The sequence below is a fragment of the Tripterygium wilfordii genome, chromosome 22 (assembly GCF_013401445.1).
Source record: "Tripterygium wilfordii isolate XIE 37 chromosome 22, ASM1340144v1, whole genome shotgun sequence".
Taxonomy (NCBI): Eukaryota; Viridiplantae; Streptophyta; class Magnoliopsida; order Celastrales; family Celastraceae; genus Tripterygium; species Tripterygium wilfordii.
The window spans coordinates 6,888,433-6,915,290 of record NC_052253.1 but is presented as its reverse complement, the minus strand read 5'-3'; the positions used below and the strand labels follow the sequence as shown (position 1 = coordinate 6,915,290).

General features: G+C 34.5%; 4 protein-coding genes and 1 pseudogene across 10 annotated transcripts; 3 read left to right on the top strand and 2 right to left on the bottom strand.

Moving 5' to 3' along the window:
- The first annotated feature begins 2,718 nt into the window (after nt 1-2,718).
- LOC119991207 (subtilisin-like protease SBT4.15) lies at nt 2,719-3,216 on the top strand. Its single transcript, XM_038837477.1, has one exon. The coding sequence runs from the start codon at nt 2,855-2,857 to the stop codon at nt 3,182-3,184; it is 330 nt and encodes a 109-aa protein (XP_038693405.1). The 5' UTR covers nt 2,719-2,854; the 3' UTR covers nt 3,185-3,216.
- On the bottom strand, nt 3,153-8,546 carry LOC119991206. 5 transcript variants are annotated; one of them, XR_005466188.1, is made up of 4 exons: nt 8,207-8,545; nt 8,016-8,089; nt 4,618-6,288; nt 3,153-3,923 (listed from the first exon to the last, which is right to left on the bottom strand). XR_005466188.1 is itself a non-coding variant. In XM_038837475.1 (4 exons), the coding sequence occupies exon 4, from the start codon at nt 6,258-6,260 to the stop codon at nt 4,686-4,688; it is 1,575 nt and encodes a 524-aa protein (XP_038693403.1). In that variant the 5' UTR covers nt 6,261-6,288; nt 7,631-7,755; nt 8,016-8,089; nt 8,207-8,546; the 3' UTR covers nt 4,395-4,685. The 5 variants fall into 5 exon arrangements, 3 of the variants coding, with proteins under 3 accessions (XP_038693403.1, XP_038693401.1, XP_038693404.1); XR_005466189.1 differs by lacking the exon at nt 3,153-3,923 and adding an exon at nt 3,951-4,378 and having other exon boundaries at nt 8,207-8,546; XM_038837475.1 differs by lacking the exon at nt 3,153-3,923 and adding an exon at nt 7,631-7,755 and having other exon boundaries at nt 4,395-6,288; nt 8,207-8,546.
- Nucleotides 3,222-3,938, top strand: LOC119991465 (annotated as a pseudogene).
- LOC119991464 (zinc finger MYM-type protein 1) lies at nt 7,395-17,312 on the bottom strand (the record flags this gene model as incomplete). The annotated part of the gene is given in 5 exon segments (XM_038837815.1): nt 7,395-7,604; nt 7,764-7,847; nt 15,259-15,729; nt 15,872-15,995; nt 16,084-17,312. Coding segments are annotated over 5 exon segments (2,118 nt in total), but the record flags the coding sequence as incomplete, so codon positions are not given.
- A 1,470-nt stretch (nt 17,313-18,782) lies between these two features.
- On the top strand, nt 18,783-25,673 carry LOC119990694 (LAG1 longevity assurance homolog 2-like). Of its 3 annotated transcripts, none has more exons than XM_038836750.1 (6): nt 18,783-19,211; nt 20,313-20,518; nt 21,741-21,896; nt 23,152-23,337; nt 23,428-23,606; nt 25,157-25,673. In XM_038836750.1, exons 1-6 carry the CDS (start codon nt 19,095-19,097, stop codon nt 25,174-25,176), a joined length of 864 nt encoding a protein of 287 aa, XP_038692678.1. In that variant the 5' UTR covers nt 18,783-19,094; the 3' UTR covers nt 25,177-25,673. The 3 variants fall into 3 exon arrangements, with proteins under 3 accessions (XP_038692678.1, XP_038692680.1, XP_038692679.1); XM_038836751.1 differs by lacking the exon at nt 18,783-19,211 and adding an exon at nt 20,077-20,199; XM_038836752.1 differs by lacking the exon at nt 21,741-21,896.
- The last annotated feature ends 1,185 nt before the right edge of the window (nt 25,674-26,858 follow it).

The window sequence follows — 26,858 nt, the reverse complement described above, 5'->3', positions numbered from 1 at the left end:
TGAGACTTGTTAAAAAGAGTTTCACACGCCTGTTAACCAAAATTTATATCTATAAAAATACGTCCATAGATATAAACAAATGAAACCACAAACATAATCCATAAAAATAAATTAATTAATGCAGACAAATTTACGAAGAAAATTAATGCAGATAAACCTATGCAAATAAATTATGACCGGTGTCTGATTGAGTTAAAAAATCGCATGATTGACTCCAAACAATGCATACTTTAGAATCAGTAGTTTTGCCATTGCTCCAGTTGATTTTCGGCAGAATTCCAACGTTTTAGACTTCAAATATGCAATTTTTTAAAATTTATCCGACAGATTTTGTACCTCAAAATATATCAACAATAGATCTTGTTTGAAAGAATTTTCTAGGTCGTTCGACAATTGCCAACATATGTACCTATAAAAAAAAAACATCCATATATACAACAAAATAAAAACACAAACATACACCAAAAAAATAAATAAATTGATGTAGATAAATTTACTCTGATGAATTAATGCACATAAATTTTTGTTGATGAATTATCCACAGTGTCGGTTTGAGTTTAAAATCACACGGTTGATTCCAAACAGTGCGTACTTGAAAACTAGTGGCATTGTCACTGCTCAAGTTGATTTTCGCTGCCAATATTTAGGCCTCAAATATACAATTTTTGAAATGTAAAACATAGTTTATGTCTTTGTTTCTAAGAAAGAACCCCAAAATTAAGAATAAAAGAAGCACAATCCATTGCCTGCAGCATTGTTGCTGGTTTTCATGCCTTCTTGCTCTCTTCGAGGATTCCAAGAACAGAAAGAAATGTTTTTTGGTTGGGTTTTATTTTATTTTATTTTAATATTATAGATATGGAGGCTGCGACTGATTCAATGTTTTTTGTGCCGTTATGCCTTTTTTTTTTTTTTTTATCTACACTGTTTAGAGAGTATTCGAATTTAAAATGGAAATAGAAAGTTTAATTTGTTTAGACTGAAATGTGCACGCAAAGTCGATCATTGAGATATGTGAACGCAATCGCTTCTTTTCTTCTTTCTTTTTTTACTGAGGAGAATTACTGGAATCCATGCCCAAAGGAGGATCATCTTCATATGCAGGCATTGCTGCTCCACCAGCGACTCGTCTGCAATCGCTTGAATCAAGGACACAGAGATTCGTGTTTAATAATCCTATTTTTCGGTTTGGATATTTATATTTCAAAAACAAAACCTGTTAATTCTACATTAAACATATTGTCTGATATAGGACACAGGTCCGTACAGATTTGTTGTTCATGGGTCACCGCCATTGGTTCTTAGGCCCCAAAAAACGTGTCTATAATATGAGAGGAGCTAGGCCACGGGTGGGCCGAATTGGTTCTTAAGTCCATAAAACGTGTCAACAATATGAGAGGAGCTCGCCATGGACTCGTATGGATTTGTTCTTATAGGCCGTTATCATTGGTTTTTTAAACTCAGAAAATGTGTCTCCAATATAAAAAGAGTTGAGTTTTCCTTATAAACCATTGTTATGCCAGAGAGATGAGATTTTTAGTCTTAACACTTCTACGTATTTGTGGACTAGATTATTATGCTTGACCCAATAAGTGAACGGATAGACCCAACAAGTTAAGTTTTGCTTATAAACCACTCGATTGGGTTATACAATCTTAATATTCACGTTTTTTTTTAATTACAATTGTTTATGTGGGGCTTTTTTTTCTTGGAAAAATGAATCAATCTATTCTGCACCACCTATTTTGAGATGGAAGAAGTTGAACTTTCTTGTCATTCTCAAATCATCTATTTAGTATTTTTGTAATTAAAATTTGTAGTCTTTTTGTATAAATATGATCCTCCCAAGTCGCCATTAGTGGTTCATTATCAATGTCTAATTAATTCTGCAAATAACAACCCACTTTGTTGACTAAAAATCTCTGCATTAAAAAAATATGAACATGACAAATTCAAGGACCTGTGTTGCCTGTATTCACCGTATACAAAGCCAATGACAAATTCAAGGTCATGTGTTGCCTGTTGTCACCGCATACAAGGCCAAGCCCTTAAACCACACGTGTTCTTTTGTGCTTTTCATACAAAAAGGAGAAAAAGGGAAGTAGAACACAATGTAAATTGTAACTACAGCAGAATCACCATGGAATAGCTGTTGGAATTGCACCAAATGGCAATGCAAGGCTTGCCATGTATAGGTGGTTTTTCTTTGATGAAACTGAAGATGCTGTAACTTTAAGTTGTGTTTGGTATCACTTCCAAAAATTTTAAAAATAAAAATAAAAACATAAAACAAAAACATAAAACATAAAATGAAAACATAAAATTGAAACTTGTTTTATTGAACACTTAAAACTGAAAATAAAAACTAAAAGTATAAAAAAAAAGTGTGTTTATACTTTTATTTTCATAATAATGGAATATATCCACAGCATTATATTTTTCATAACTGCAGTCTTTGCCATGCCTATTGCAACGTAATTCACCATTGAAAACATCAACAGAAACAAAAAAAGATAAGAAATAAAACAATAACCCAAAGTATATTTGATCATTGTCTTCATATTTCTATGCAATTTGCAATATGAAATCTTAAAGAAAGTGTAATCTATAATAAGTGTATCTAGTTCTGTTTCCAAAACTTTTAAAAACCTTTTTTTTCTTGTTTTCAAAAATTTTGAAAACCTGTTTTTGGTTTTCATAAAAACCAAAATAGAAAATATGAACAAACAATATTTTTTGTTTTTATTTTCTATTTTTTGAAAACTAAAACAAAAAACAAGAAACAAAAGTGATACCAAACAGACCCTTAGCAACTGACATGTTGGCCGGGGTGGATCAAGCATTGAAATAGAGGATGGTCCTTCCACTATCCTTGGGGTTGGCAGAGAAACCATTTGATCAGAACCCAATTGCTATTGGAGCATTTGGAGCCTTAAACAAGGGTATGTTCGTTGTTTGCTCAGCTGGAATGAAGGCCCTAATGCATACACCATCCTCAATGGAGCTCCTTGGATCACCACTGTTGGTGCTGGAACTATTGATCACGACTGAGGTGCTCATCACCCTTGGCGATGGAGTTGTATCCATCATCGGAAAAACTTTCTACGCAGAGAATCTCCTCATCTCCAAGTATACTTTGGACATGGAAATCGAAGCAAGGAAATCTGCGCAGCTAATTCACTAATCAATGCCAAGAATCCAACAGTATCAAATTCCAAGTAACAGGCACTAAGCCAGCTCCACAAGATTATTTACCTACTGACTCTATGCTCTCTTATCTAGTAAAACCATGGCATGTCCTCATGTAGCTGGTATAGCTGCATTGCTGAAGGCCACCCACTCTGATTGGAGTTCAGCTGCTATCCACTCTCCAATGATGACAACCACGGATATCAGAGATGATGCAAACGGTGGAATCATGGACATGACTGCTGTAGTTGCAGGGACGCCTCCTGATTTCGGGGGAGGACATGTAACCCCAAACAAAGAGATGGATCCTGGACTACTGATGACATTCAAATCGAGCACTACATCGACTATCTGTGTCGCTTGAACTACACAAGAACTATACAAGCCAACAAATTGCGACTATTACTCGAATGCCAAATTATCCATGCAAAAATGATAACCTGGATCTTAATGATCCATCCTTCATAGTCATCTTGAACAACGCCAAAACTACCTCCAATGCCTTCAAAAGGGTTCTGAAAAATGTGGCCGAATACCAGTTATACATGTTCGGTGTATAACGTAGTGGTGAAGCCTCCAGCAGGAATGAAAGTTGTAAACCCAGTAAGAATCTCTCTGGAAAGTATAGCAAGGCTGAGTTTACTCTGACTGTTAACACAAACATTATGGATGTAGCAAGACTGCCTGCTTTGGTCTCGCGGGTTAATCATGGCTGCTGTGTGTTTAAGATTACTCTGCTCAACCAGTAACGGCAAAAGGGATATGAATATATGATCAGTTGATGTATAAATGTGTTACAAATATATATATATACATATACACATTAAAGCTTGATCATCAGATCAAGGAGACGCTCTACTATCACTTACAGCCAAATTATTCAGTTTAAAAATATGTCCAACAGCATCAATTTTGATTTAATTATAAAAACTCAAAATTTATATTATTTGGATACTCCCCGCTGCACATCCACTAATCAACTGCTTGCAGCTGCAGGATCATTCAGAGAAAACATATACCCAAAGTGCACAATTCCTTCTGATAACAAGCTATCCATATGCAACCGATAGATATATTTCTCGACTTGCAAGAAGGAACATAAAACATCCCAACTTCCAAAGCATCCCAGGTTGTTTGTTTCCGCTTTTCAATTCATACATGCATGTCTTTGCAAATGCCACTACATGAACTAGTTGGGAACACCGTTAAACAAAATGAATCCTCAATTTACATATGAATTCACACTATCATTCCAGAGTTATAACGACAAGGCACAAGCCTTACATTGAAATCTTAAAATTAACCTTCATATCCACGCAGTGACAAGCATAAAAATAAGCATGCTTGTTCTCGGTTTGTCCTGTTATTAACTACGCACTCTGAGTTTAAAAAAAAAAAATTAAAGAGAACAGCCAATCATGAGCATACCTCAGATGTCTGATCTATATATTGGTCAAAAGAGTTGAAGGTTACAAGATGCAGCAGCTGCCACTTTTCTAGCCGCCAACTGCTTCCAAGAACTTCCTCTTGGTTACTGGCTCTTCATGCAAGACCACAATATCTCTCATCTTCTCAAACAGCTCCTCCAGCTGATCCACACCAAACTTTTGATAATCTAATGGCCTCTTGTATCGTTGCTGGTAGACCGCCTCAAAACAGCCCAAAAAAATCCTACAAGAGTAGCTAACGAGAATTTCTTGCAGCTCAAGCTTGAATTGTCCAAGATCATGATCATCAATCTTCGACCGAGCTGCTGCACCCATATTAAAACTCCCTTGGTTCCTCGTCTCATCATGTTCCTCAATCATTACTCTTTCCTCATCTGAAAACTCATCCGAGGAACCATTACCTATAACATCAATACACTCTTCCTGAGCACGTTCGCCCCCTTTAACCTTCCTGGCCAAAGGCAAAGGTGGTGCACTTGGGCCTGCCTTCCAGTTTCGAAGGTAGACACATTTCTTTTTGCCCTTCCCATCTATTGCCAAGGCATCACTCATTTTCTTGAAAAGATTCACAAGCTTGAACACTCCATACTCTGATACATACAGAGGCCGCCCAAAAAATTTCTGGTATTCAGAAGGAACACGGTTCAGAGGCAGACACCCTCCAGAAAGCTCAAGCAACTTTACCAGCTGCGTCTTCAGACCATTCATGTCCCCTGGCTGTACCCACATAATTGTTTCAAGTTTATCAACAGAAGAAATAGGGCCCGCGGACACTTCATTCAAACCAGAGGGGAGGCTTTGTGACCTCAAAGTTGAGGGAAAACAAGGCATAGCAATTGAAGAACTGCTGTTGTATTCAGAAAGGGAATGTGACACCATAGAGAAATCTCTGGTGTTGCAATAACTTTGAGAGATTCCTTCATTTTGACCATCAAAATTGTCACTGATATGGCATCCCATGAGATATCCAGCAATGTCAACTGGGCCACTACGAGGGGGAAACGAAGGTTTAGTTGGCGGGACAAAACCTTCACCACGAGCCACACTAGGCCAGTCCCAGACAAACTTACCAGCACTGCTCAGGGCAGATGAAACACCTACCCCAGAAGGGATAACAAGGATTACAGTATATCCACGTTGACCGAGTATATGAAGTGCTGGAGCAAAATCGACATCCCCAGAGATGAGCACAATAGAAGATGGGAGAGGGTTGTCAAGGGCAAACAGAAACATGTCAACCAAAATAGCCTTGTCAGCAGCATCCTTCCTACCATTTGGGACATCAACGAGTTTGACACCAGTTCTCTGACAGCCCTCTCTGAGTCGCCTGGGGAAGGCATTAAAATCCCCATACGCAGAAAACGTCGTCACAGATCCTTTAATAACTGGGTGTACCCGCAAAGCCATCCTGATGTTTCCAGCTACATCTTCAGGACGGACATCACTTGGGACAGGGCAGTTCTCAATGTCCCAGAGAATACCCACAGGACCATCAGCAGAGATCCTGCCATGTTGGCTTGACGGAGGTTGAACTATGTTCATGTTTGAATTTGTAAAATGCACACCTCTTTGTTCCAAGGACTCGGACGAGATGACTGATGTTGATGTATTTGCATTGGCCATCACTATTTCTCAAAACAATCCGAGATTACTGAAGGACAAGAGAAGATAATACAAATGATCAAACAATAGATGAAGAATCTAAATTAATTCTAAAAAATAAAAGAAAGCAAGGCATACATAACAAAAGCACAGAAACTCTGACCATTACATGCACAGTACCCTAAGAAGGAAAATCGGATCTATCATTTTCTAATGTTTTCTCACACCCACAATCCCAGCTGAATTAACAGGAACATTTCTTCTATTTTTCTTTTTATTGTAAAGAAATTTTATAAAGGCAAAGAGGGCAAAATTAGACCACCACCAAATGCAACTCCTACTTCCCAAACGGCAAATTAAGACATTAGACATGCATTCAACTATTGCATCTCTCTACTTCTGTAATGAAAAAAAGAGTGATATCAACAGATTAACTAAAACTTCAAGTCGCTATTTGCTTAAAAAATAGGACATATTGGGGTATTTTACCCTGAGAGTATACATCCCATAGGGCAGCATCCAAAACAACGTAGCAACAATACATTATACATAATCTACAATCATAATTAATGACATTCAATAGCAACTAAGTCCAAGTGATAAAGGTTCATCAAGTGCAAACAGTTTTGCGATCGCAGAATTGCTGCTTAATCTGCCCTCCGCCTTCCTTCCATGAAAAAAAAATCTTAACCACCCCATATATACCTTGTGTAACAGTCTCTTAACCACCTAAAAATTATTTTGCCTCATCAAATATCTTATATGGATTAAAATTTAAGATTAAAATTCATTCAGGCACATGTTTGTGTAAATGGAAATACCAACAGCGAAGCAAAAATTATCATCCACAAAAACCCACTTCACATCGGAATTTCAAGAAATTATCAAAGATTCAGACTCTTTACCCTTTAGTACATACTTGCATCTACAATTATGTATTCGTGTGTACACGCAGATACATTGCCAAATTAAGTTTCACCCATGCTGAGATAAAACAAACCATAGGAAACAAAGAGAAAGACCAAAGGGTGGTGTGCAGTGAAAAAAGTAGTTGTAACACAATCATGACACAACAATAATCACCCAAACAGTTACTGCAGCTCAGCTGATTGCATTTAGATAAAACTCCTGCAAAAATAGTCATCCCACACACGTTCAGAATTCAGATGCTAATAAAAGTCCCTTCACACATCTCAGCTCGCTGTTCAAAAAACAGCTTTCATCACCATAAAAAGAAATCCATTTTCTATCGCTGACAACAATGATGCAAAAGGCAGAAGGCATTTCTGTTCGCAGGTTATTGCAAACATCACTGTTTGAAAGGACATTATTAGTTAAATTTGATTCTGCAACATTGCATGATGTCTAATAATTGGAAAAGAAAGACTCACTTAGGTAAATGGATTCTCTTCTTCCTTTCTTTTTTAATTTTCTTTCCTATTTCCTCCATACCTAACAAGTCCTAACCTTCAGGCATCACTCCTATGAGGTATAATAAAGTCTGACATGGGCACTTCTGCAAACCAAAGCAAACATATTGTGGGTTCTAATTGCATTAAAGGAGGATCCGGTTGAACTCAAATAAGTGAAATCCTCAAGTAGGGTCAGCTACACAAAAATTCATAACCCCAAAAATCAAACACAGTAATTTATATTCTCCTTGACTGCGATTTTGCAGAAGCCCAAAAAACTTCCGAAAAGATAAAAGGATTACAATCCCAAAGGTAAATTCAATGAATCAACGAACGGAAACTAGCAAAGAAGATAGAGACATACAAAGAAAATCTGATTGGAGACCACAGAGACTGTAAGTTACGCTCCTGTCAGCCAGAAAGCAGTACAAACCGACCCTGATAAAAAAGATCAAAAAACCAAGATCGAATAACCGTCAAACAAACATCCAAATATAAACCGAGAGATCAAAATCAAATCGAGAATTTATATTAAAAAGAACAAAATTAGCAAACCTGGGAAGAAAGGAAGGTTTTAATCAATACTCTCCTTCCGCTAAAGGGAGCGGGGTTTTTATATTGAACTCAGAGTTGTTCTCTCTGTCTACATTCTCAAAGAGTTGTGTTAATGTGTTGTGTTAAGATTTTGGGCTTAGCTTGCTTGGCCCATAACGTGTGAAACCGACATTCATATTAGGGTCCGTTTGAGGGTGTTTTGTATTCTGACCCACTTCGATTGTGCCCGTTTGGCACTCCGGTCCACACCTGCCGACCGACCGCACCTAATCGGTGTCTACAGCTGTGTTTTGCTAGTTTTGCTGTTTGGCAAAACATCCCGGTGGTTGCAGAATTACCTAGGAGCTGCTCCAAGGGAGGACGCGTCCAGTCGTCACGCGGAAAGGAAAAAAGACCGGAGTAGACGCGGAGCATAAGTTACGAAAATGACATCAAAGTTCCTATTATGCCCCAACTTGTTTTATGGAAATCCCATATTGCCCTTTATTTTTTTGTGGAAAGTCAATTACGGAAGTGACATGTCACATGAGTTATCTTTTAAAATATTGAATTTGAAAAAGATATTACTTCAAATAATTAAATTATCTTTTAATTCTTCTTGTCACTTGCCTTCCTCTGGATCATAGATTTTTGTTTATTTTTTAAAATATTTATTATTTTTTCTAGATGATACAAATCTCTTTGATTAAACATAGCTTTAATTTGCTAAAGAATAACATTTTTTTTAGTTTTTATATAGAGTTAAACTCACATGCTATTACAAACAAAAAAAATTGTAATTAAGACAAATTGTTGTTTTATTTTTTAGCATAGTGGAGTTTTCTTTTCTATTATAAGTTTGGGTAAAATAAATTTTTAGTCCCTAAGGCATGGAGTAAACTTTAGTCATGAGGAGCATAAATAGTCATTCACGTCTTATCCTCTCAAAATAGATTTTTTTTTTCCTATTTTAAGCTTGGAATAAAAAAAATTCTCCTAAAATTCTACTCCCCTCACCTCAATTTTATTCATCCAAACACTAAACTGTAAATCAACTCATCTCACCACAACTTTTTTTAAGTGACATGCCAAACTATTTTGTCAACATAAATCACCTCACAACACCACAGTATTTTACGTCACCTCGGTTAGTCAAAATACAAAACACTCACCTGACCTAGGTAAGGTAAATGTTAGTCTAATGTTATTATTTCAAAACAATAACACTATAATGTTAATGTTTCAAAACAATATTAATAGTAACAATGTCCTTTTCATATTTGGATGGCTGCTCATAATTTTTGTAAATATTAGTTTTGGAATGTTTTTTTTCTCTTTGGGCTTCTATCTTTTGGTTATTGGGATATCTTTGTCGGGAGTTTATGATGGTTTGACTTTGAGTCCACTGAATCTGACATCTCAAAGCTTTGGAAATTCAGAAATTTTACTCTTCATCAATAAACATTCAGATTTATCAAGAAAATAAAGGTCCTAGAGAACCAAGAAAAAAGAAGAAGAATAAAAAAGTTAGAAAAAGGGTAATTTCGAAATTATTTAATTCTTAATTGTGAAAAACACGTACTTATGTGAAAACAATTGATTTATATGAAAGAAAGAAAATTAAGGTGAACTTATGTGTCCAACGTTTGTCAAATGGGTATTAATGTGACATTTGGCATATTTTCAATGGCAAATAAAGGGAAAGCCAAAAATAGAAATAATAAAAATAAGGATAAAGCGGATCCCTACAATCCATCCAGTAGTAAAGCTCGTGGATAAATCCAAATACCAAGAATTTTAAGTGAATTGCCAAGTCAGAACTCGTGGTTGTTTTAATGTAAAAAATATTATAAAATATTATATAAAATAGTATGAAAATTGAAGAATAAAAAAGGGTTTACGATTTTTCGGTCTTTCTTTCGTTTTGATTTTGGGTACTAATAGTGTGTTTGGATTGAGGGATTTGGAGGGAGGGGGAGGGAAGGAAAAGAGAGGTTACTTCCAATTCTCTTGTTTGTATAGTTTATAAAAAATTAAAAGGAGGGATTTAGAGGGAAGATTTCATTAAATTTTGGTCAAAATTTTTCCTTCCCAAAATGGTGTCATTTGGAGGGAGGAGATTACTAATTAAGTCATTTATAAGTTAAATACCTATTTTACCCTTACATTTAATATTTTACCATAAAAATAAGGATAAATTAATAAATTAAACAAATTTTTTTCCTTCCTTTTTTATCTATCCAAACATGAGAGAGGGAAAAATATTCTCCCTTCTCTTCTCTCCCCCTCCCATCCCTTCTCTTCCCTTCCTCCAAATCTCTCAATCCAAACACACTATAAAAAGAGGAATTTGTAGTTTTGCACGTGTTCATATTTACTAACCCATCCAAAACACAAAGGTTCTCTCAATATATGGACAACATTTGAAAAAAAAAACTCATAATTATAATGGTGAGTGAATAGTTTATTTTATTTTTTTATTTAAACTACGTACTCAAATTATCAATTTCCAAAATATAATTTTATTTTTGTATCCTAACCATGTTTAAAAGAAAATAGAATGTCATTTGTGCCTTAAATGAAAATTTACACTTTTTTATTCTTAATTAATATTTTGGTTGGATTACCAATAAATCCCTCATTTCAAGGTTTATACATCAATAAGAACTTGATTAAAAGTATTATACCAATAAAAACTAAAGCATTAAAATTCCATTAAGTATAAATTTACTTAAAACAAAAAATAAAAAACAAATTTACCCTTACATGTACGTGTTTTCTTTTGTTTTTTTGAGTTATTATCTTAGCTGTTTAGTTATTTGACATGCCCATAAAGGAATTTTAAAACATAATTGAACAAAGTAAGTTTAATTTAGGAAAAGAGTGATCTTAATTTAATTGAGAGAAAACTTTTTCTTTTTTTTCCTCGTAAACTCTATTATATTATATTAATTAAAGGACATATACAACAAATGTGATAAAATGTTTAATAGTTTTTATTTAAGAAAAAGGAAAAATTCATATATAGCATTGTTTTTTTAATAAGCTATAACATTGTTTTTAATAAGTTTCATAGCGTGGATTATTTAATAAAAAATATTATTTGGTATAACAATTTCGTACATTACATGACGTGTCATGGTTTTTCAACTTGGTTACTAGTATTTTGAAATGTTGTTGGAGGCTCTTGTAGACATCAAGATTCTCTTCTTAGGATACAAGCAAAGAAAGTGTTTGAAGTTTTAAATGCTGGTGAAATTCCAAGTGGGCGATGCCTAAATCAAGAAACTACAGTTGCACGTGCTTCTGATACACACTGGGGATTACGTTATTAAACTTTGGTAGCTTGATTAATATGTTTGCATCTGTGATTTCTGTCCTCGAATTGACTATGGATGAAGGGCAAGGAGATCAGAAGGGTGTAGCAAAGATCTTTGTTTTATATGTGTCAATTTGACTTTATATTCAACCTACATTTGCTTAAAGCAATATTGACAATTATGAATGAGTTGTCACAAGCATTACAGAGAACAAACTAAGACACTGTGAACGCAATGAGGCTAGTTGAATTTTTCAAAAGTATACTACAATTGATGGGGGATGATGGAAGAGATTCATTCATTGATAAGATTTCATCTTTTTGTGGTGTACATAGTATCAGTGTTCCTATCATGGAAGAGTATTATCTAGTTGCAGAAAGATCAAGATGTGGACGACAAGAAATAACAAATTTACATCATTATCGTATTGAGTTATTGTACATTGTGTTGGATAGACAACTTTGAGAGTTAAATGATCAATTCACGGAGACAACTATATAGTTACTTATTTGTGTGGCATGTCTCATTCATTTTCAGCTTTTGATAAGCAAAAGCTCATTCGGTTTGCATCTTTCTATCCCAATGATTTTACTTTAGTGGAGCTTATAACTCTTGAAGATCGACTTCATACATATATATTTGATATGCATAATAGTAAAAAGTTTGAACAATTGAAAGGGTTTGGTGACTTATCTGAGAGAATTGGTCAACAAAAAAGAAACCAAGTGTATCCATTAGTGTATCGACTCTTGAAGATGACATTGATTCTACCAGTTGCAATAGTTATCATAGGGAGAGCATTTTCTTCTATGAAGATTGTAAAGAGCCATTTGCACAATCGAATGGGAGATCAATTATTAAATGTTAGTTTGATTGTATACATTGAAAAAAAGGTGTTTAATGATGTTAGTAATAAAGCTATCATACAACGGTTCCAAAAAATGAAAAACCATAGTGAACTATTATAAATTGTAACTATTTTTGTAAGTTATTTCAATATGGTCTTTCATACTTGCCTACTTGACATGATTTATTTTTGGTAATGTCCTATCAATTAAAATCCTGACTACGCCCCTGTACATAGGCACACTCCTAATTGTATTAATGTTCATTGTACATCTCAAATGAAAAATCCAAAGTCTAAACTATGAAGCTTGCGTATTAATGAAAGTGGCCAACCCTACAAAACCTTGTATAGGGTTTTTACTTTCCAATATTATAGTTGCTCTAAATATTAGTCATATTAAACTGAACAAACGAAAGAGAATAAATTTATATATAGCAAGTTACGTGTACTATCAAATTTGGAAATCTATCTATCTATTACATAAATGTAATACTGAAACTCAGAGAAAATTTAGTGAGATTCTTTGGTGTCACATCAGCAAGATTGAAGACTCACAATTAGACATGTATACAGATTTATTTGGTTTGATTTTGTTAATTTAGTATGATAAGTTTGTTACCTTTTGAGAAATCAGAAAAACCTGAAGTGTCATTCATAAGAAACTAGAAGTTATCAAAACCTACACATGGAAGGTGTAAACCCTCCACACAGTGCGAAGATTAGATCTTCAAAAAAATAATAAGAAAATCAAAAGCAATTAAAACCTGCGTAAACTCAACAATCGATTCTAAAACTAAGCCCTCCTCTCTCTGTCAATAATTGGCAACAAAAAATTTGGACCATCTTCAATCCATATACACGATTCCTCCATCTTCAAAGCTTCATTGGCCAAACAATGAGCCGCTACATTTCCACCACGACGTATGTGATAAGTATATCAAGAAGTGAAAGAAAGTAATCTCCATTTGATTTAACACCACACCTATTAAATTGTATGTTTTTCTTTGCCCAAATAAATTAATTGCTCCCATGATTGACATGCAATTTCCATTATATGAGGATTTTTAAAGGCTATCATGATCATAACCGAAATAAATATGATTTCTGTTTTAAGGAAACGAAGTATGTCAAATGGAGAAACAAACTTAGGGAAAAAAAGAAGAAAGTTAACTATTGTTGAGAATGTGGATATTTGAATAGTTTCTAAATGTTATTATAAATTGGAAATTATATATTCCTTTAAGTATCAATAAATTTATAACTTACACTATATAAATAAATAACATTACTCACATATAATTAATTTCGTTTGTTCAGTATGATGCACGGTTGCGAGTAGATTCCTTAAGTCATTCATGATCTTCAACTATTCAGTGGAAGTCTTCTCAGTGTTTAGATGCTAAATTTCTTCACTATGAATTATTTTGACAGCCGGAGCAAGGGCCGTGCATAAGAAAGTTCTCCCAATGATAATTGTCCCATGTAATTCGAATAGGGAAGTTAGTATTGTTAAATTACCTGATTATGAAATTGAAGCGTGTGATCTTTGCATGTGGGACAAAGTGATGACTGTCATGCATTAGCTCATGATTCTAGAGACTCCCATCATGGTTAACTACTTCTTTTATACTGATGTATTGGGTCTCATGGGATGTTTTTTGTTTGAAAGCCTAGCATGGTAGTGATCAGTATGTGATCATAGTTTTCATGGTTGTATTCAGTGAGGTTTCTTCTAATAATGAAAGTTCAAGGTAATGCTACTTATTACCCTTTCAAAAAAAATTGCATAAGTTATGAATATGTAGAGACATGATTGCTCAAATGTTCATGGTATTTGTTTCTCTATATAAATAATAAATAAATGTGCTTTGCAAACTATTTTCTTAAACCAAAAGAAAAAACAAAAGTAACCATCTAAACAACATGTCTCTCAATTACCTTGGAGATCTAAACTCATCTATACTTAAATGACACATCCAAGTTAGGATTACATGCATGTGGGATTCGTTGAAAGCAAAAAACAACGATGAGTTAATCAACATTGATATGGTTCTCCTTAATGCAAAGGTAATTGTCAATAAGTTTGTTTAAATATATTAAATATGTTAGGCCTTTTAAAATTTTTGATATGTTTTGATTGAGCAGGCGCACTCACGCATGCGATTATATGAAATTGACAAGAAAAAATATTTTGTATCATATTGAAGGAGGAGGGACTCATTTATCAAATTAAAATTTTCAAAGTTGTTGAAAGCAAAGTCGTATACAACAAGATGTTGGATTTTGAATTGCAACTAATTTTTTTATAGAAACAATAACACTTCATTAAGATAGTAAATGATAATTGTTCTTATGTTTTATTACTCCTTTAATAAAGGAATGATAATGGATATTACATCATTTTATTATTACTCCTATTTTTGGTTGGTTTTGGGAGCATGTAATCTAATCTAATACAATAATGTATTACTGAAGCTTAAAGAAATTTTAGAGTGATTTTATGATGCCACGTCAACATAGTTATGGTCTTATTTAAGACATGACACATGTAATTTTTGTGAAATAAATATAATATTCAATTTATTTTTAAAAAGATTGTTTGATTGTGTGTATTTGTTTTAATTTTATGAATTTAATGTGATAATTCAATTACATATTAAAAGCTGTCAAAACCTTTTAATATGAAATTGTTTTTTTTTAAAGGTCCATAGATCATACACATGCTAAGCCATGCCCGAGAGGCATGAAGGCCAACCAAGCTACCTCCTATTCTCCATATGAAATGATTTTTATCAAAGCATTCTTGGTAATTTATGAGGAATTACCAATATAAATTGTTTAATTGGGTTTAAAGACTATTATAGCATTAAAGTTACAAAAAATTTAATGTGAAAGTGCGATATTACAACATTATTAGTAATAGTTCCAAGCAACTCCTTTTCTATATAACATACTAGACAGTCATTCATAAATTGATCACTGATCCGGTTGCGCAAATCTGTCTTGACAATATTCATTCCAGAAAAGCATTTTTCAACACTTGCTGTTGCTATAGGCAAAACCAATGCTAACTTCAGAAGTCGATACACTAAAGGATATGAAATATGCTTCCTTGTAGACACTAGTAGTCTAGAAAGATCACCAAGCCCTTTTAACTGACTAAATCTTTCATCTGTTCGTAAATCTACAATATATGTTTCTAATTGATGCTCAAGAGTCATGCAATCAATAAGAGAAAAGTCATCGGGATAAAATTGAGCCAATCTCATCAATTTTGCTGAATCAAAATCATGAAATAAATCACAAGGATTCAAGCTAGCCACGCAAAGAAGCAACTCAGAATTGACCTCATTGAAGAGGTCATTAAGCTCCAAAAGCTGCATATCAACAATCATATAAAAGCATTCCACGCGATAGTGATACGAATTAGTAGTGTTACTTTTTCGTCATGGATGATAAAAATCAACATACTTTTCCTCCATGTTTACCATTGAAATCTTGTTGGCATTAACAAAAGCTATAAATCTTACCTAGGAAAGATTCCCATCCTTCGTCCCTTACATTTTGCAAATGCCTATTGGCTACTTTGACAAGTGCAATAGCATTCAATATGTCTCTATCTTTCCTTTGCAAAGCCAATGAAAATTCATTTGTAATACCCAACATAGTCAACATCAATTGCAAATTGAATACAAAATCAAATGATTGCAAACATCTCAAAAGGCCACGTGCTTGAGTTTTTTTTTGTAGAATCTGTAGCATCACATGAAACAATTTCTAGCACTTCAATAACATAAGAGAATAAAGCAACCAAGTCCAACAATGATTTGTAATGAGACCCCCAACGTGTGTCCCCAGCTCTTTTGAGACTTAACTCTTGATTCAACCCCTTTTCGGTTTCAATCTCACCATCACTAATTTTTTGTGCAATTTGTTCTGCTTGACTTTATCGAATCATGTCTCGACGCTTACACGATGCTCCCACAACGTTCAACAAAGTAGATATCATATTGAAAAAATCCACAATATCAACATACTTTCTAGCAACGGCCACAAGAGCTAATTGAAGTTGATGTGCAAAACAATGAACATAATAAACAGACTCATTTTCATTCATAATCAAGCTTTTCAAGCCATTGAATTCACCTTTCATATTACTTGCTCCATCGTAGCCTTGACCCCTAACTTTCGTCAAACTCAACCCGTGATCAACAAATAAAGAATCAATGGCAACTTTCAAGGACAAAGCTGAAGTCTCCATAACATGAATAACACCAATAAACCTCTCTTTAACAAGTCCATGTTCATCTACAAAACACAAAACTATAGCCATTTGTTCTTTTCTAGACACGTCGCTAGATTCATCAACTAATACTGTAAAAAAATCATCCCTAAGTTCTTGAATGATAATTTGCACTACTTGATGTGCAAAACAATGAACAATGTCTCTTTGAATCTTAGGAGCAATCATTTGTTGATTTTGTGGAGCATTTCGCAGCACAACATTACTAATAGTTTCATTCTGTTCAGCAGTATATTTCATCATTTCAATAAAATTTCCTCTATTAGTAGAGTCATCGGACTCATCATGACCACGAAATGGCAACCCTTGTCTCAACAAAAATCTACAAGCATTGATAGAAGTATTTAGGCGAATCCGATACTCATTTCTCAAAATTTCTGATTGCTTACGAAAAGCAGTCACAATGGATTGCTCTTGTCTCATTAGATCTTCACATTTCTTCAATGATATATGGTGAGCACTATTGACTACACCAACATGGGCAACTAGTCTCTCTGTTCTATTCCAAGAAGAAAACCCTTCCGTTACAAACGCCTCACTCCCACCTTGTTTTCCAAAATGATCCCTAAACAAGTAACAACAGAGACAATATGCTTTGTCTTCCTTTATGCTATACTCTAACCAATTTTCATATTGATCAAACCACACAGGATTAAATCAACGCTGCTTGTTTGCAATGACTTTTTTTGGAAAATCATGGCTACGGGGTTGACAAGGCCCCTTAATCAAATATGCTCTCCTGATTTCATCAATTTGATTTGGGTGATATTCTGAAATTTTTTTCCTTTCAGCGGGATCCGAAGGGAGGTTATTCAAATCAATCTCTTTTGGGATTGAAGAAGAAGTGTCGCTTGAACTTCCACTTCCACTTTCATGTGTGAGTTTCCTTTTAAAAAATCTCTCCATTATATTTATCTAGTAAAAATAAATAATAAATTTTGATATCAATTGAAAGAATCTCATTCATAATTTAAATTAAGCAAAAATTCTATTCAAAAACACAAGAATTGTTGGAAGAATCTCATCATACCTCTCCTCTATTGGCTATTGCAGCTCTTTTTATCCTCTCAACTCCCAAGTTGCCAAGACACGGGACCACTAATTCACATCAAATATAATAATATCAAATTGACAAACTATATAACACATATTCAATAAGACAAAATTGTGGAAAACAAGTGAATCAACTATAGATAAAGCAATAGATAAGACAAAATCGAACAAGAATATAACAATATCAAATTGACAAACTGTATAACACTCATTCATTATATAACAAGTCAAAATCAAAGATTCAAAGGCTCAAAGCGAAGCAACAATTCAAAGAACACTAAGTCACTAACGCACAATTAGAAGAAACCAATAAAAACAAGAATAGATGAGTACCTTGTTGCAAATCGCCAGTTATTTTGATCTCGAGCAGTCGATCTTAGGGATTTCCGGATTTGTCATTTGTCGTCGACTTGGTTGGGGAGGCAAGTAGTCGGGTTGAATGAGGGTTTTGATTTTTGGGATTTGTCTATTTGGGTTGAATGAGGGTTGAGTTGGGTCTTAGTTAATGGGCTAAGTGTTTGAATGAGAGTTGGGTTGGGTCTTAATTAATGGTCTAGGTGTGTAATGGGGGCCTTTTATTTTTTTTCTGAGGGCCGTAGTGTTAAATTGTTAAAAATGAAGGGTATATTTAGTGAAAAAAATTTCAACTGACTAGGGGCCCGTGCCCCAGTGACACTGCAGTGGGTCCATCACTGACCATTCCTATTCTCATTATCATTTTCTGCACCAACCAAACATAACCCATGAGTATTCCTCAAGCCAAACCCAAGAGTAGTAGCTTTTGCAATTGCAGCTAATTCAACTATTTGTAATTAATTAATATTATATTATTCGACCTAAATTTGAAGTTTTGAACTTTAATCTAACCTCATAATTCACGCAGCACGCGTGATGTGGCAACAAAAATCTAGATATTAAAAAATAATTATTCCAATATTTTTTTTTAAAAAAACCCCACGTTTCTGGCTTTCTGCCTTTCAGGGATGATAACAGAGATTCCCTCGTTTGAATGGAAAGGAGTAGCCCCCAAATTACTCCAATATTAAAAAAAAAGAAAAAGAAAACCCACGTTCAGGGATGATAACAAAGATTCCCTCGTTTGGATGGAATGGAGGAGGAGTACCCCCACCTCCCAGCCCCAGGCCTCCATACACTGCGCAGCACTTCCTTGAAGTTTGTGTTATTAAAGCTATGGAGTCTGGACCATTTGCGTTGTTGTTGCTTTTTCTGTCTACATAATTCAGTCTGAACCTCATTGCGCGTTTTATGTTCCGGTTTTTCATGTTTAATTCTGAATTGATACCGAGAATTCGAAATTCGCGGAATACTCGATGATCTTTTGTTGATTGATGCTGCTTTGTTGAATCGAGGTCCGAAATCTCATATATGGACTCTGTCTGGAGTAACAGTAGCGAACCAGACGCCTACCATTTCGTCATTGCCTTGTTTTTCGCGGTTGGCTTCGTGGTTGTCAGGTTCTACCTCGACAGATTCGTCTTCCGCGTAAGGCTTCTTGCTGTTTTAGTTTACTACTCTAAACATTGGCGCATATATTCGTGTTTTCCACTTCGTTAGGAATTATGTGCGTAGATGAAGGACCTATATCAGATTGAAGTTTTACTTGTTCACTGGGAAATCAATAGAAAGTAAATTCATTTTCTACATTCCTTTGAGATGCTGAATGTTTAGCTAATCTTCTTATGCTTAGTTAAATAACAGTAGTGAAACTCGAGATTTAAAACCGGCAAATAATACAACTAGCCTTTTGTCACGCATCATCCCGACTTGTCATGCTGCCTAACAATTTATGGCAACTTATAAAGTTAAGTAAAATAGACACATTGCGGCTTACTGCACAATGCAAAAGGATACTATTTATGGTTTCTCTCCTGAGGATTTGGGGGCTCCGTAATTCTCTAGAGTCTACAATTCATATCCAATGGTGAAGAAAAAGTCATACAAATTTTTAAAATGAAATAATAAAAATGTGGTGTGATGTGACACATGTCTCAAGCAATTGGATTTCGATTGTAGACTCTACAATTTGAAACTAATTGCGGAGCCCCCTAGTCCCTCTCCTGATGCCTTGCATGTATAATGCCAACTTAAGGCACTTCCCTTCCTTTGAGCTAAAGTTTTTTCTGCCTCTGAAATCCACAATAACGGCTGTCCATTCAAAGCAAGAAGATTTCTGGGTACCTAGACCTTTCTTGGACACTTCCAGGGAATGAAAGAAGTACGCTTTTCTACAATGTACGTAAGAAATTTCACATCATATTGTTCTTCAGTTAGTCCTCAAATACTGCACATAAAATGCATGTGCTTGACTTAAAAACTTTGCTTAACAACATTGACTTTGGAATGTGTTCCATCCATTGAGGGCAAACTTGTTTCATTATAGCCTTGGCGTAGGAGGTTCAAGCTTCAAAATATTGGAACTTGCAATATGGGTGTTAGGCTGAGCACATCTGCCTTCCTTAGACAGACATCTGTAATGTTTATTGGGCGGGGGAGGGCGCTTGTTTGTTTCTTCTTATATACAAAGTAGATAAATAAACACATCTTGTGCAGTATAATTTCTAATGAATTCTTCACATTTCTTAGAGGCTGGCCTTGTGGCTGACTAATGGAGCTGCTCAGATGAAGATTAATGAGGGTACGTATGCAAAAGTTGCAAAATGCTCCGAGTCGATGTGGAAGCTCACTTATTATGCAACTGTTGAAGCATGGATTCTCAAAATTGCCTACCACGAACCATGGTTCAGAGACACACATTACTACTTCAAAGGCTGGCCAAATCAAGAGTTGAAGTGAGTAATATATATGTTTTCACTTTTTAACGAACTGCTGGAAAGTTACGCCCTAGTATGGCGAATCTGCATTTAATTTATGTAGTTCCTTATATAGTTGTGCATGGCAGCCTAAATAAATGCATTTTTTTTTGTAATTGGATCTTGCATTATCAGTCCGTCCGTCGAATTATTTATCTGAGAGAGGAGTACCACATCATTGAAGGATCCTACCTTCCCTGTTTTGGTAGTGCAAATACCTCTCTATCTTTAGTGTCCTTTTATTATTTAAAATAGTACTCTTTTGTATTAAATAGTATGGAATGACATGGCTACAGCTTGTTAGATGAGGACGAAGTTTGACAAAACCTTAAATTTTCTTAAGTGGACGAAAATAGTTCATTTTATTAATCTTTTTTTGTTTGTTTCAATCATAGATCTGAGGAGTATTGGCAACAGTAATACCCTTTTATCCTTTTCCTTCCCTTACTGTTTGTGTGTGTTGGAAGGTTCAAGGAATTGAAATTCCTTGTTTTTGAAATTGGTAGATATGCATTTATATGCTAGCTCTTGATAGATGTACCTCTGCATATCACTTTCATACTTAGCATGTGCTTATAAGCTTATCTTTTATCTTTTTCCTTCCCCTACTGTTTGTATGTGTTGGAAGGTTTAAGGAATTGAAATTCCTTGTTTTTGAAATTGGTAGATATGCATTTATATGCTAGATGTATGTCTGTATATCACTTTTCATACTTAGCATGTGCTTATAAGCTCTGTTTCTCTTAAAAGCTCATTTATTTCAAAGATAACTTTTGCCTTTTTTTTTTATTGTCATGATGATATAATTTTGGATATGTGGAAATACTATGTTAAGCTGTTTCCATAAAGAAAAAAGACCATTGTATAGTATTCTTTTAGGAATCTATCTTTCTTGTGACTGTTGTTGTTGGAAGTGTGTTCTATGCAACGTCTCTGTAATTATATACCAGCAACATAATTCTTTTTGTTTTCTGTATCCTTCGTTGTTAGTTTTTTTTTTTTTTTTTTTTTTTTTTTTCATAAGTTATGCTTAGTATTATTATGAGTGTGAGACATGACTAGAGGTAGACGATACGATAATGCATATGCATCTAGTGACATGGATATGGAATTTCTTTTGTGGGTGGTTTCTGAGATATCTGTTGTACTCCAAACCTAGTTGATGACTTCTGCAATGCCTTATTTCATCCTTTCATTGCAGGCTACCCCTCAAGCTTTTCTACATGTGTCAATGTGGATTTTATACCTATAGCATTGTTGCCCTTGTTGTATGGGAGACTAGAAGAAAAGATTTTTCTGTGATGATGTCTCATCATATAATTACCGTTTTCCTAATTGGATACTCATATTTAGCAAGGTAATACTTCAGTTTTTGTGCAAGTACAGTGAATTGGGACTTGGTACATCTGGGACAGACTGTAGAATCAAATATTATTATTTTCATCATTTATACATATTTCAAATTAAATCTGGTAGTCTTTTTGGAATCCCGTCATTTACCAGTAGCCAACTGAATTCCTCTCTCTTCAATATGATAAAAGTCTCATTGTGGCTCTGCCTCTGAATATTAACTATGTTGACTGCGACTTTTTTTTTTTTTGGAATTGAAAATTTAGACTTTATTGGAAAAGCACCATGGTGGTGCTAAGCAGACATTAAAGTAGTATATTCTTCTCCTGTTATGTGATAGTGGCCCTAAGCATACATCTATTTTTTATGAAAAGATTTGGACTAGACATTGTGCTTAATAATGACCAATTTTGTTGACCTCTCCTTGTATTATGTATTATGGCTGCCAGTCACTTGAGTTGGATTGGTTGTTGTTTTCATGCAGGCAGATTTCAGAAGCATTTCTCAATTGACAATAGATTATGATGCAAGCCAACCCACTAGTACAATATGTTTGCTTTGGGCCTCCCACCCACATGACTTTAAAACGTGTCATGCTAATTAAGGGTGAGCTAACCCATATAAAGCACTTCATAGCTTCCTACCCAGGCGATATGGGACGGAGGAATGACCGACCTTCCACTAGAGGACCTGTTGCATCATTACCTCCCATCTTCAAAGACACACGTTCTCGTATGATCCCACATACATCCCACCCGGCCCTCAGTTCAGATACCAAACTAATGCAGGCCCAACCCACTAGCACAATATTGTTTGCTTTGGGCCTTCCACCCGCACGACTTTAAAACGCATCATGCTAGTTAAGGGCGAGCTAGTTAATATAAAGTACTTTATAGCTTCCTACCCAGGTGATGTGGGATGGAGGAATGACCAATCACCTTCCACTAGAGGACCTTCTACACTAGATTCAGGCCATCAATAATGGAAAGACCCAACAAAATTTTAATTCATCATGACAAAATATATCATCTTACCTAAGCTATGCATACTAATTTTGTAATTTTGCAGCAATAAGATAACTGTGTCATACAGAGAACTCTGTGGTTGTGGTCACTTCAGATACCCACAATTTTAGGAAGCACAATGTGTAAGAGAAGTCATACATGGGAAGAATGGAATTCTTAACAGCTTTATTCTCTAGACGATAATTTTTGATGATTTCTACTTGCACATTGATGAGAGGATTTTTACTGTCCATTCAGGTTCATTTATGGTGGCTCAATTGTCCTTGCCTTGCATGATGCAAGTGATGTATTTCTTGAAGCTGCTAAAGTTTTTAAATACTCTGAGAGGGAGCTTGGAGCAAGTGTGTGCTTTGGGTTCTTTGCTCTTTCATGGCTTGTACTAAGGCTTATATTCTTCCCCTTCTGCGTCATCAAAACTACAAGGTTTATCTCCACCATAGATTAATTGATTTTGTTTCTGCTAGCTGCCTACTGGCTCCTTTTCTAACATGTTCTTATGGTTGGCATTCCCAGTTGCATTAGTCCCGAGTACGTGGATTTATCACAAGCACATGGCACGTCATTGTATTATATCATAAATACAATGCTGCTGATGTTGCTTATGTTCCACATGTATTGGTGGGTTCTTATATGCTCAATGATAATGAGGCAGCTAAAGAATAGAGGAAAAGTGGGTGAAGACATAAGATCTGGTACACCCTTACCTTTTGTTTTGCAATGCAGTGAATTCCTTTACTATCATCAATTATTTCTGTGACATTGTGAGAAGCGCTCTCTACTGGACCTTCCTTAGAAACCTGAGTTCTAGACATTTAAAATGAGGTTAAGGATTGATATAGAGGGATTACTTGAAGGGGAAATTGTCTTGAAAGTGGGGATCACTTAATCAGTAGTAATGTCAATTGCATCTTTGGAAATTGAAATTGCTTGCAAAGGTACAAACTTCGCAAGGAATATGGCAAAGATTCTTTTGTCTGTTGTGAGGATTTCATGTTTTACTTGAGTTGCACAAAATTGAAATTGCTTACAAAGAAAAGAATGCAGTAGAGTGAGAAAAGTAGTTAAAGAATAAACAAGGAAAAAAGGAGAAACTAGAGAAAGTGTAGCAAATGTGTTTCAGCGGAAAGATAATTGTAAATCTCAAACATATCCTGTCCGAATAAGAAAAGGGAAAGTCAATTATATGTTACTCTTTCTTTTAGACTCAGAATGCTGAAATACAAAAAATTCTACCCATTAAAGATATCATGAAAACTCGTAAGGACTAAGGATTTCACAAAGACAAGAAGAAAATTCCACTTAATGTTCACTGCTACAGTAGCACAAACGATAATGTAGACAGTTATGCTGCAATGTACTCATTGCAGAATTTACTGCAATAAAATAAAAAATTATAAGAGACATGGCAATATAGGAACTCCAAAATGAACTAATTCACCCAAAATACTACCACAAAATTTCCTCCATCACTGGGGTGTGTTTGTGAGTTTACGTGGAGTTGATTTTGAATTCACAGAATGTTTCATATTTTTTTGTAAATTTTTGTCCCTTAAGGTTGTCATGTTTATTGAAATTGTTTAAGACTTGACTTCCATTCCACAATTTTTGAAGATAAATTCAGCTATTCCCTCCTCAATTGAATTTGAAGTGCTCGTTAGTATTGGGTAATGGGTCCATCACCTCTATCAATATAAAGCTGATACTGAAAATTGCTTCAAGTTTTACTGTCCTCATCTTGTTTAGCTATCATGAGTTGTGAGGGACTGAATTATGAGTCCATCGGGATCATCGCTAAGAGAGTAGCTTCCTTAGGTGCAATCATACTCCTAGTTGTGCAATACTTGCTGATCATGTGGTGGTTTTCTGCGCAAAGAGCAGAGATTTTGGTTGAGTTTGGCATTATATTGGTATGCTTTTGGTTATTTTTTCTTTATTGCTGCATATTTCTCTAAAGAATAAGTAGAAGTAGGTTAAGGAAAACAATGCCAAACTCAATCTTAGATTATGGAGAGAAGTTGCATCTCCTGGTTCATTGGTGTTTTCAGAATGTAGCATTTGTTATCTTCCATTATGAGCAACTTATTTGACATTTTATGAATTTGGCGAGTTCTTTTAGCTAGTGTCTTCTGTTGGAGTGAACGATACAGTTAATGAAAATGACATGCTTAGCAGCATTACGGTTTGTACTTCTTTTCTCTCATCATTGTGCTTCTTTCTTAGTACAAATTTTGTTCTACTGCAGATTCAGAGGATGATGACTAGGCGGATAATTTTGTTCGACTTCTTTGTTCTCTCACTGGCAATTCAGCCCAGGATGGCTAACTTGACTTTGTAGATTTGTCGCTGCGGTTAATTTGGTAACTGCCTGTGCTGCTAATCTATTCTTCCAATTCCATTTTGATCATTATTTCTTGGGAGCAGAGATGCAGAAGTAGGACTATCAAGCATAATTTCCTTCTTTTTTTTAATTATATGTATAAATAGAATACAATTCCTGTATGATTGCTCTCATTTGGGTGAACCCTTAATTGGATGTTAGTTTGTATGTGAGGAAACCAAGATGGGAAAATAGCTGAAATTTTGTGGTGGGAGTTAGGTATCGCTCTCCTGCTTCTTTGAGAGGAAGGGGTTTAATTTCATTGTTCAAGAGAAAAAATGGACACGGGAAGCAATCAAGTCTCAGTTTGGTCAAAACTGTTGTTTTGTGTTTGTTTAGTTATACTTTTTACTTTTATAATGTAATCATCTTACTTTTTTTATTAGGCCTTGGTAAAACATACTGAAAGTAGTAAATATGCTAGCAGAAATGGTGGTAGTAGAAATATTGGACAATTTTAATGGTAGATATACTGCATGAATGTTTGATAGTATTTGGTTGAACTTTTGCTAGTAACACAATATTTGATTGAACTTTTGCGACAAATTATGTAGAAGATATTATGCATAGAGACACATAAATGTATATATAAATAATTAATTAATTTATTAAATAAAAATTATTAAATAAAGATTATTAATTAATTAATGGGGTGAGGAATAGAATGGAAATGACAATGAAATATTAAGGACATAAAAGGAATTGAAATGAAAATACTAATAAAATTATTCAAATTGATAACATTTTGAAATTAGTATAAATATGTTGATAAAATTGTCTCGAATTACGTGCACAGATATACTCGTTTGGCTGGTCAAAAGCGTTTATGCTAAATATTAACATAAATGCTTATGAAAATACTTTACCAAACGGGCATTTGTTTATTATAAAGTGACCTGAAAAATATTTAAAATTGTTATAGAAAAATCATGTATAACATAGTGATCAATCTGTCGGTTACAACCAATAGAAGCGAATTTCATTGAACTCTACAATGATTGAATAAGAATGAGGAGGAATTGAAAAATAGCAAGATTTTGGCTTCAAAAAATCATAATTTGTCCCCCAATCATACCTAAATCGTGCATTGGTTTGTCATATTTTAAATAAGATCAAAAAAATTAAACAGACCTCAAACCATAGTTTTTAAACACATATTGTACCGACAGTTAACCGGTTGAACCACGAACCGTGAGGTTCAATGGTATGATAGATTTAAAATACTGTTTAAGCAATCAAACCGTCCAAACCACCAAAATACCATCAAAATCGTATCGTGCCATGAACCGTTCATATCTTAAAAAATGACAAGGTTTTTTTTTTATGGAAAATACAGCTTTTGCCCAAATAATTATGTATATATAACATGTCTATTTTAATAATTTTAATTCAAAACAAAATCTTTTTCTATTTTCTTTCACTTTCACGACAGTTTTCACTTTTCATTTTTCAAATAATTATTTATGAATTATATATTCTCCTTAATTGATAATTATTAGAGTTTAAACTTTAAAGATCCTATTTGGAATTTCAATTGTGGTAATTATATAATATTATATATAATCAT

Bases quoted from the DNA above. Each gene is read 5' to 3' on its own strand.
- LOC119991207 (XM_038837477.1), top strand. From the start codon at position 2,855: ATGGTCCTTCCACTATCCTTGGGGTTGGCAGAGAAACCATTTGATCAG.
- LOC119991206 (XM_038837475.1), bottom strand. From the start codon at position 6,260: ATGGCCAATGCAAATACATCAACATCAGTCATCTCGTCCGAGTCCTTG.
- LOC119990694 (XM_038836750.1), top strand. From the start codon at position 19,095: ATGGACTCTGTCTGGAGTAACAGTAGCGAACCAGACGCCTACCATTTC. The intron at 20,519-21,740 runs GTGAGTAATATA...CTTTCATTGCAG, and splicing joins TGGCCAAATCAAGAGTTGAA to GCTACCCCTCAAGCTTTTCT. The intron at 21,897-23,151 runs GTAATACTTCAG...CTGTCCATTCAG, and splicing joins GGATACTCATATTTAGCAAG to GTTCATTTATGGTGGCTCAA.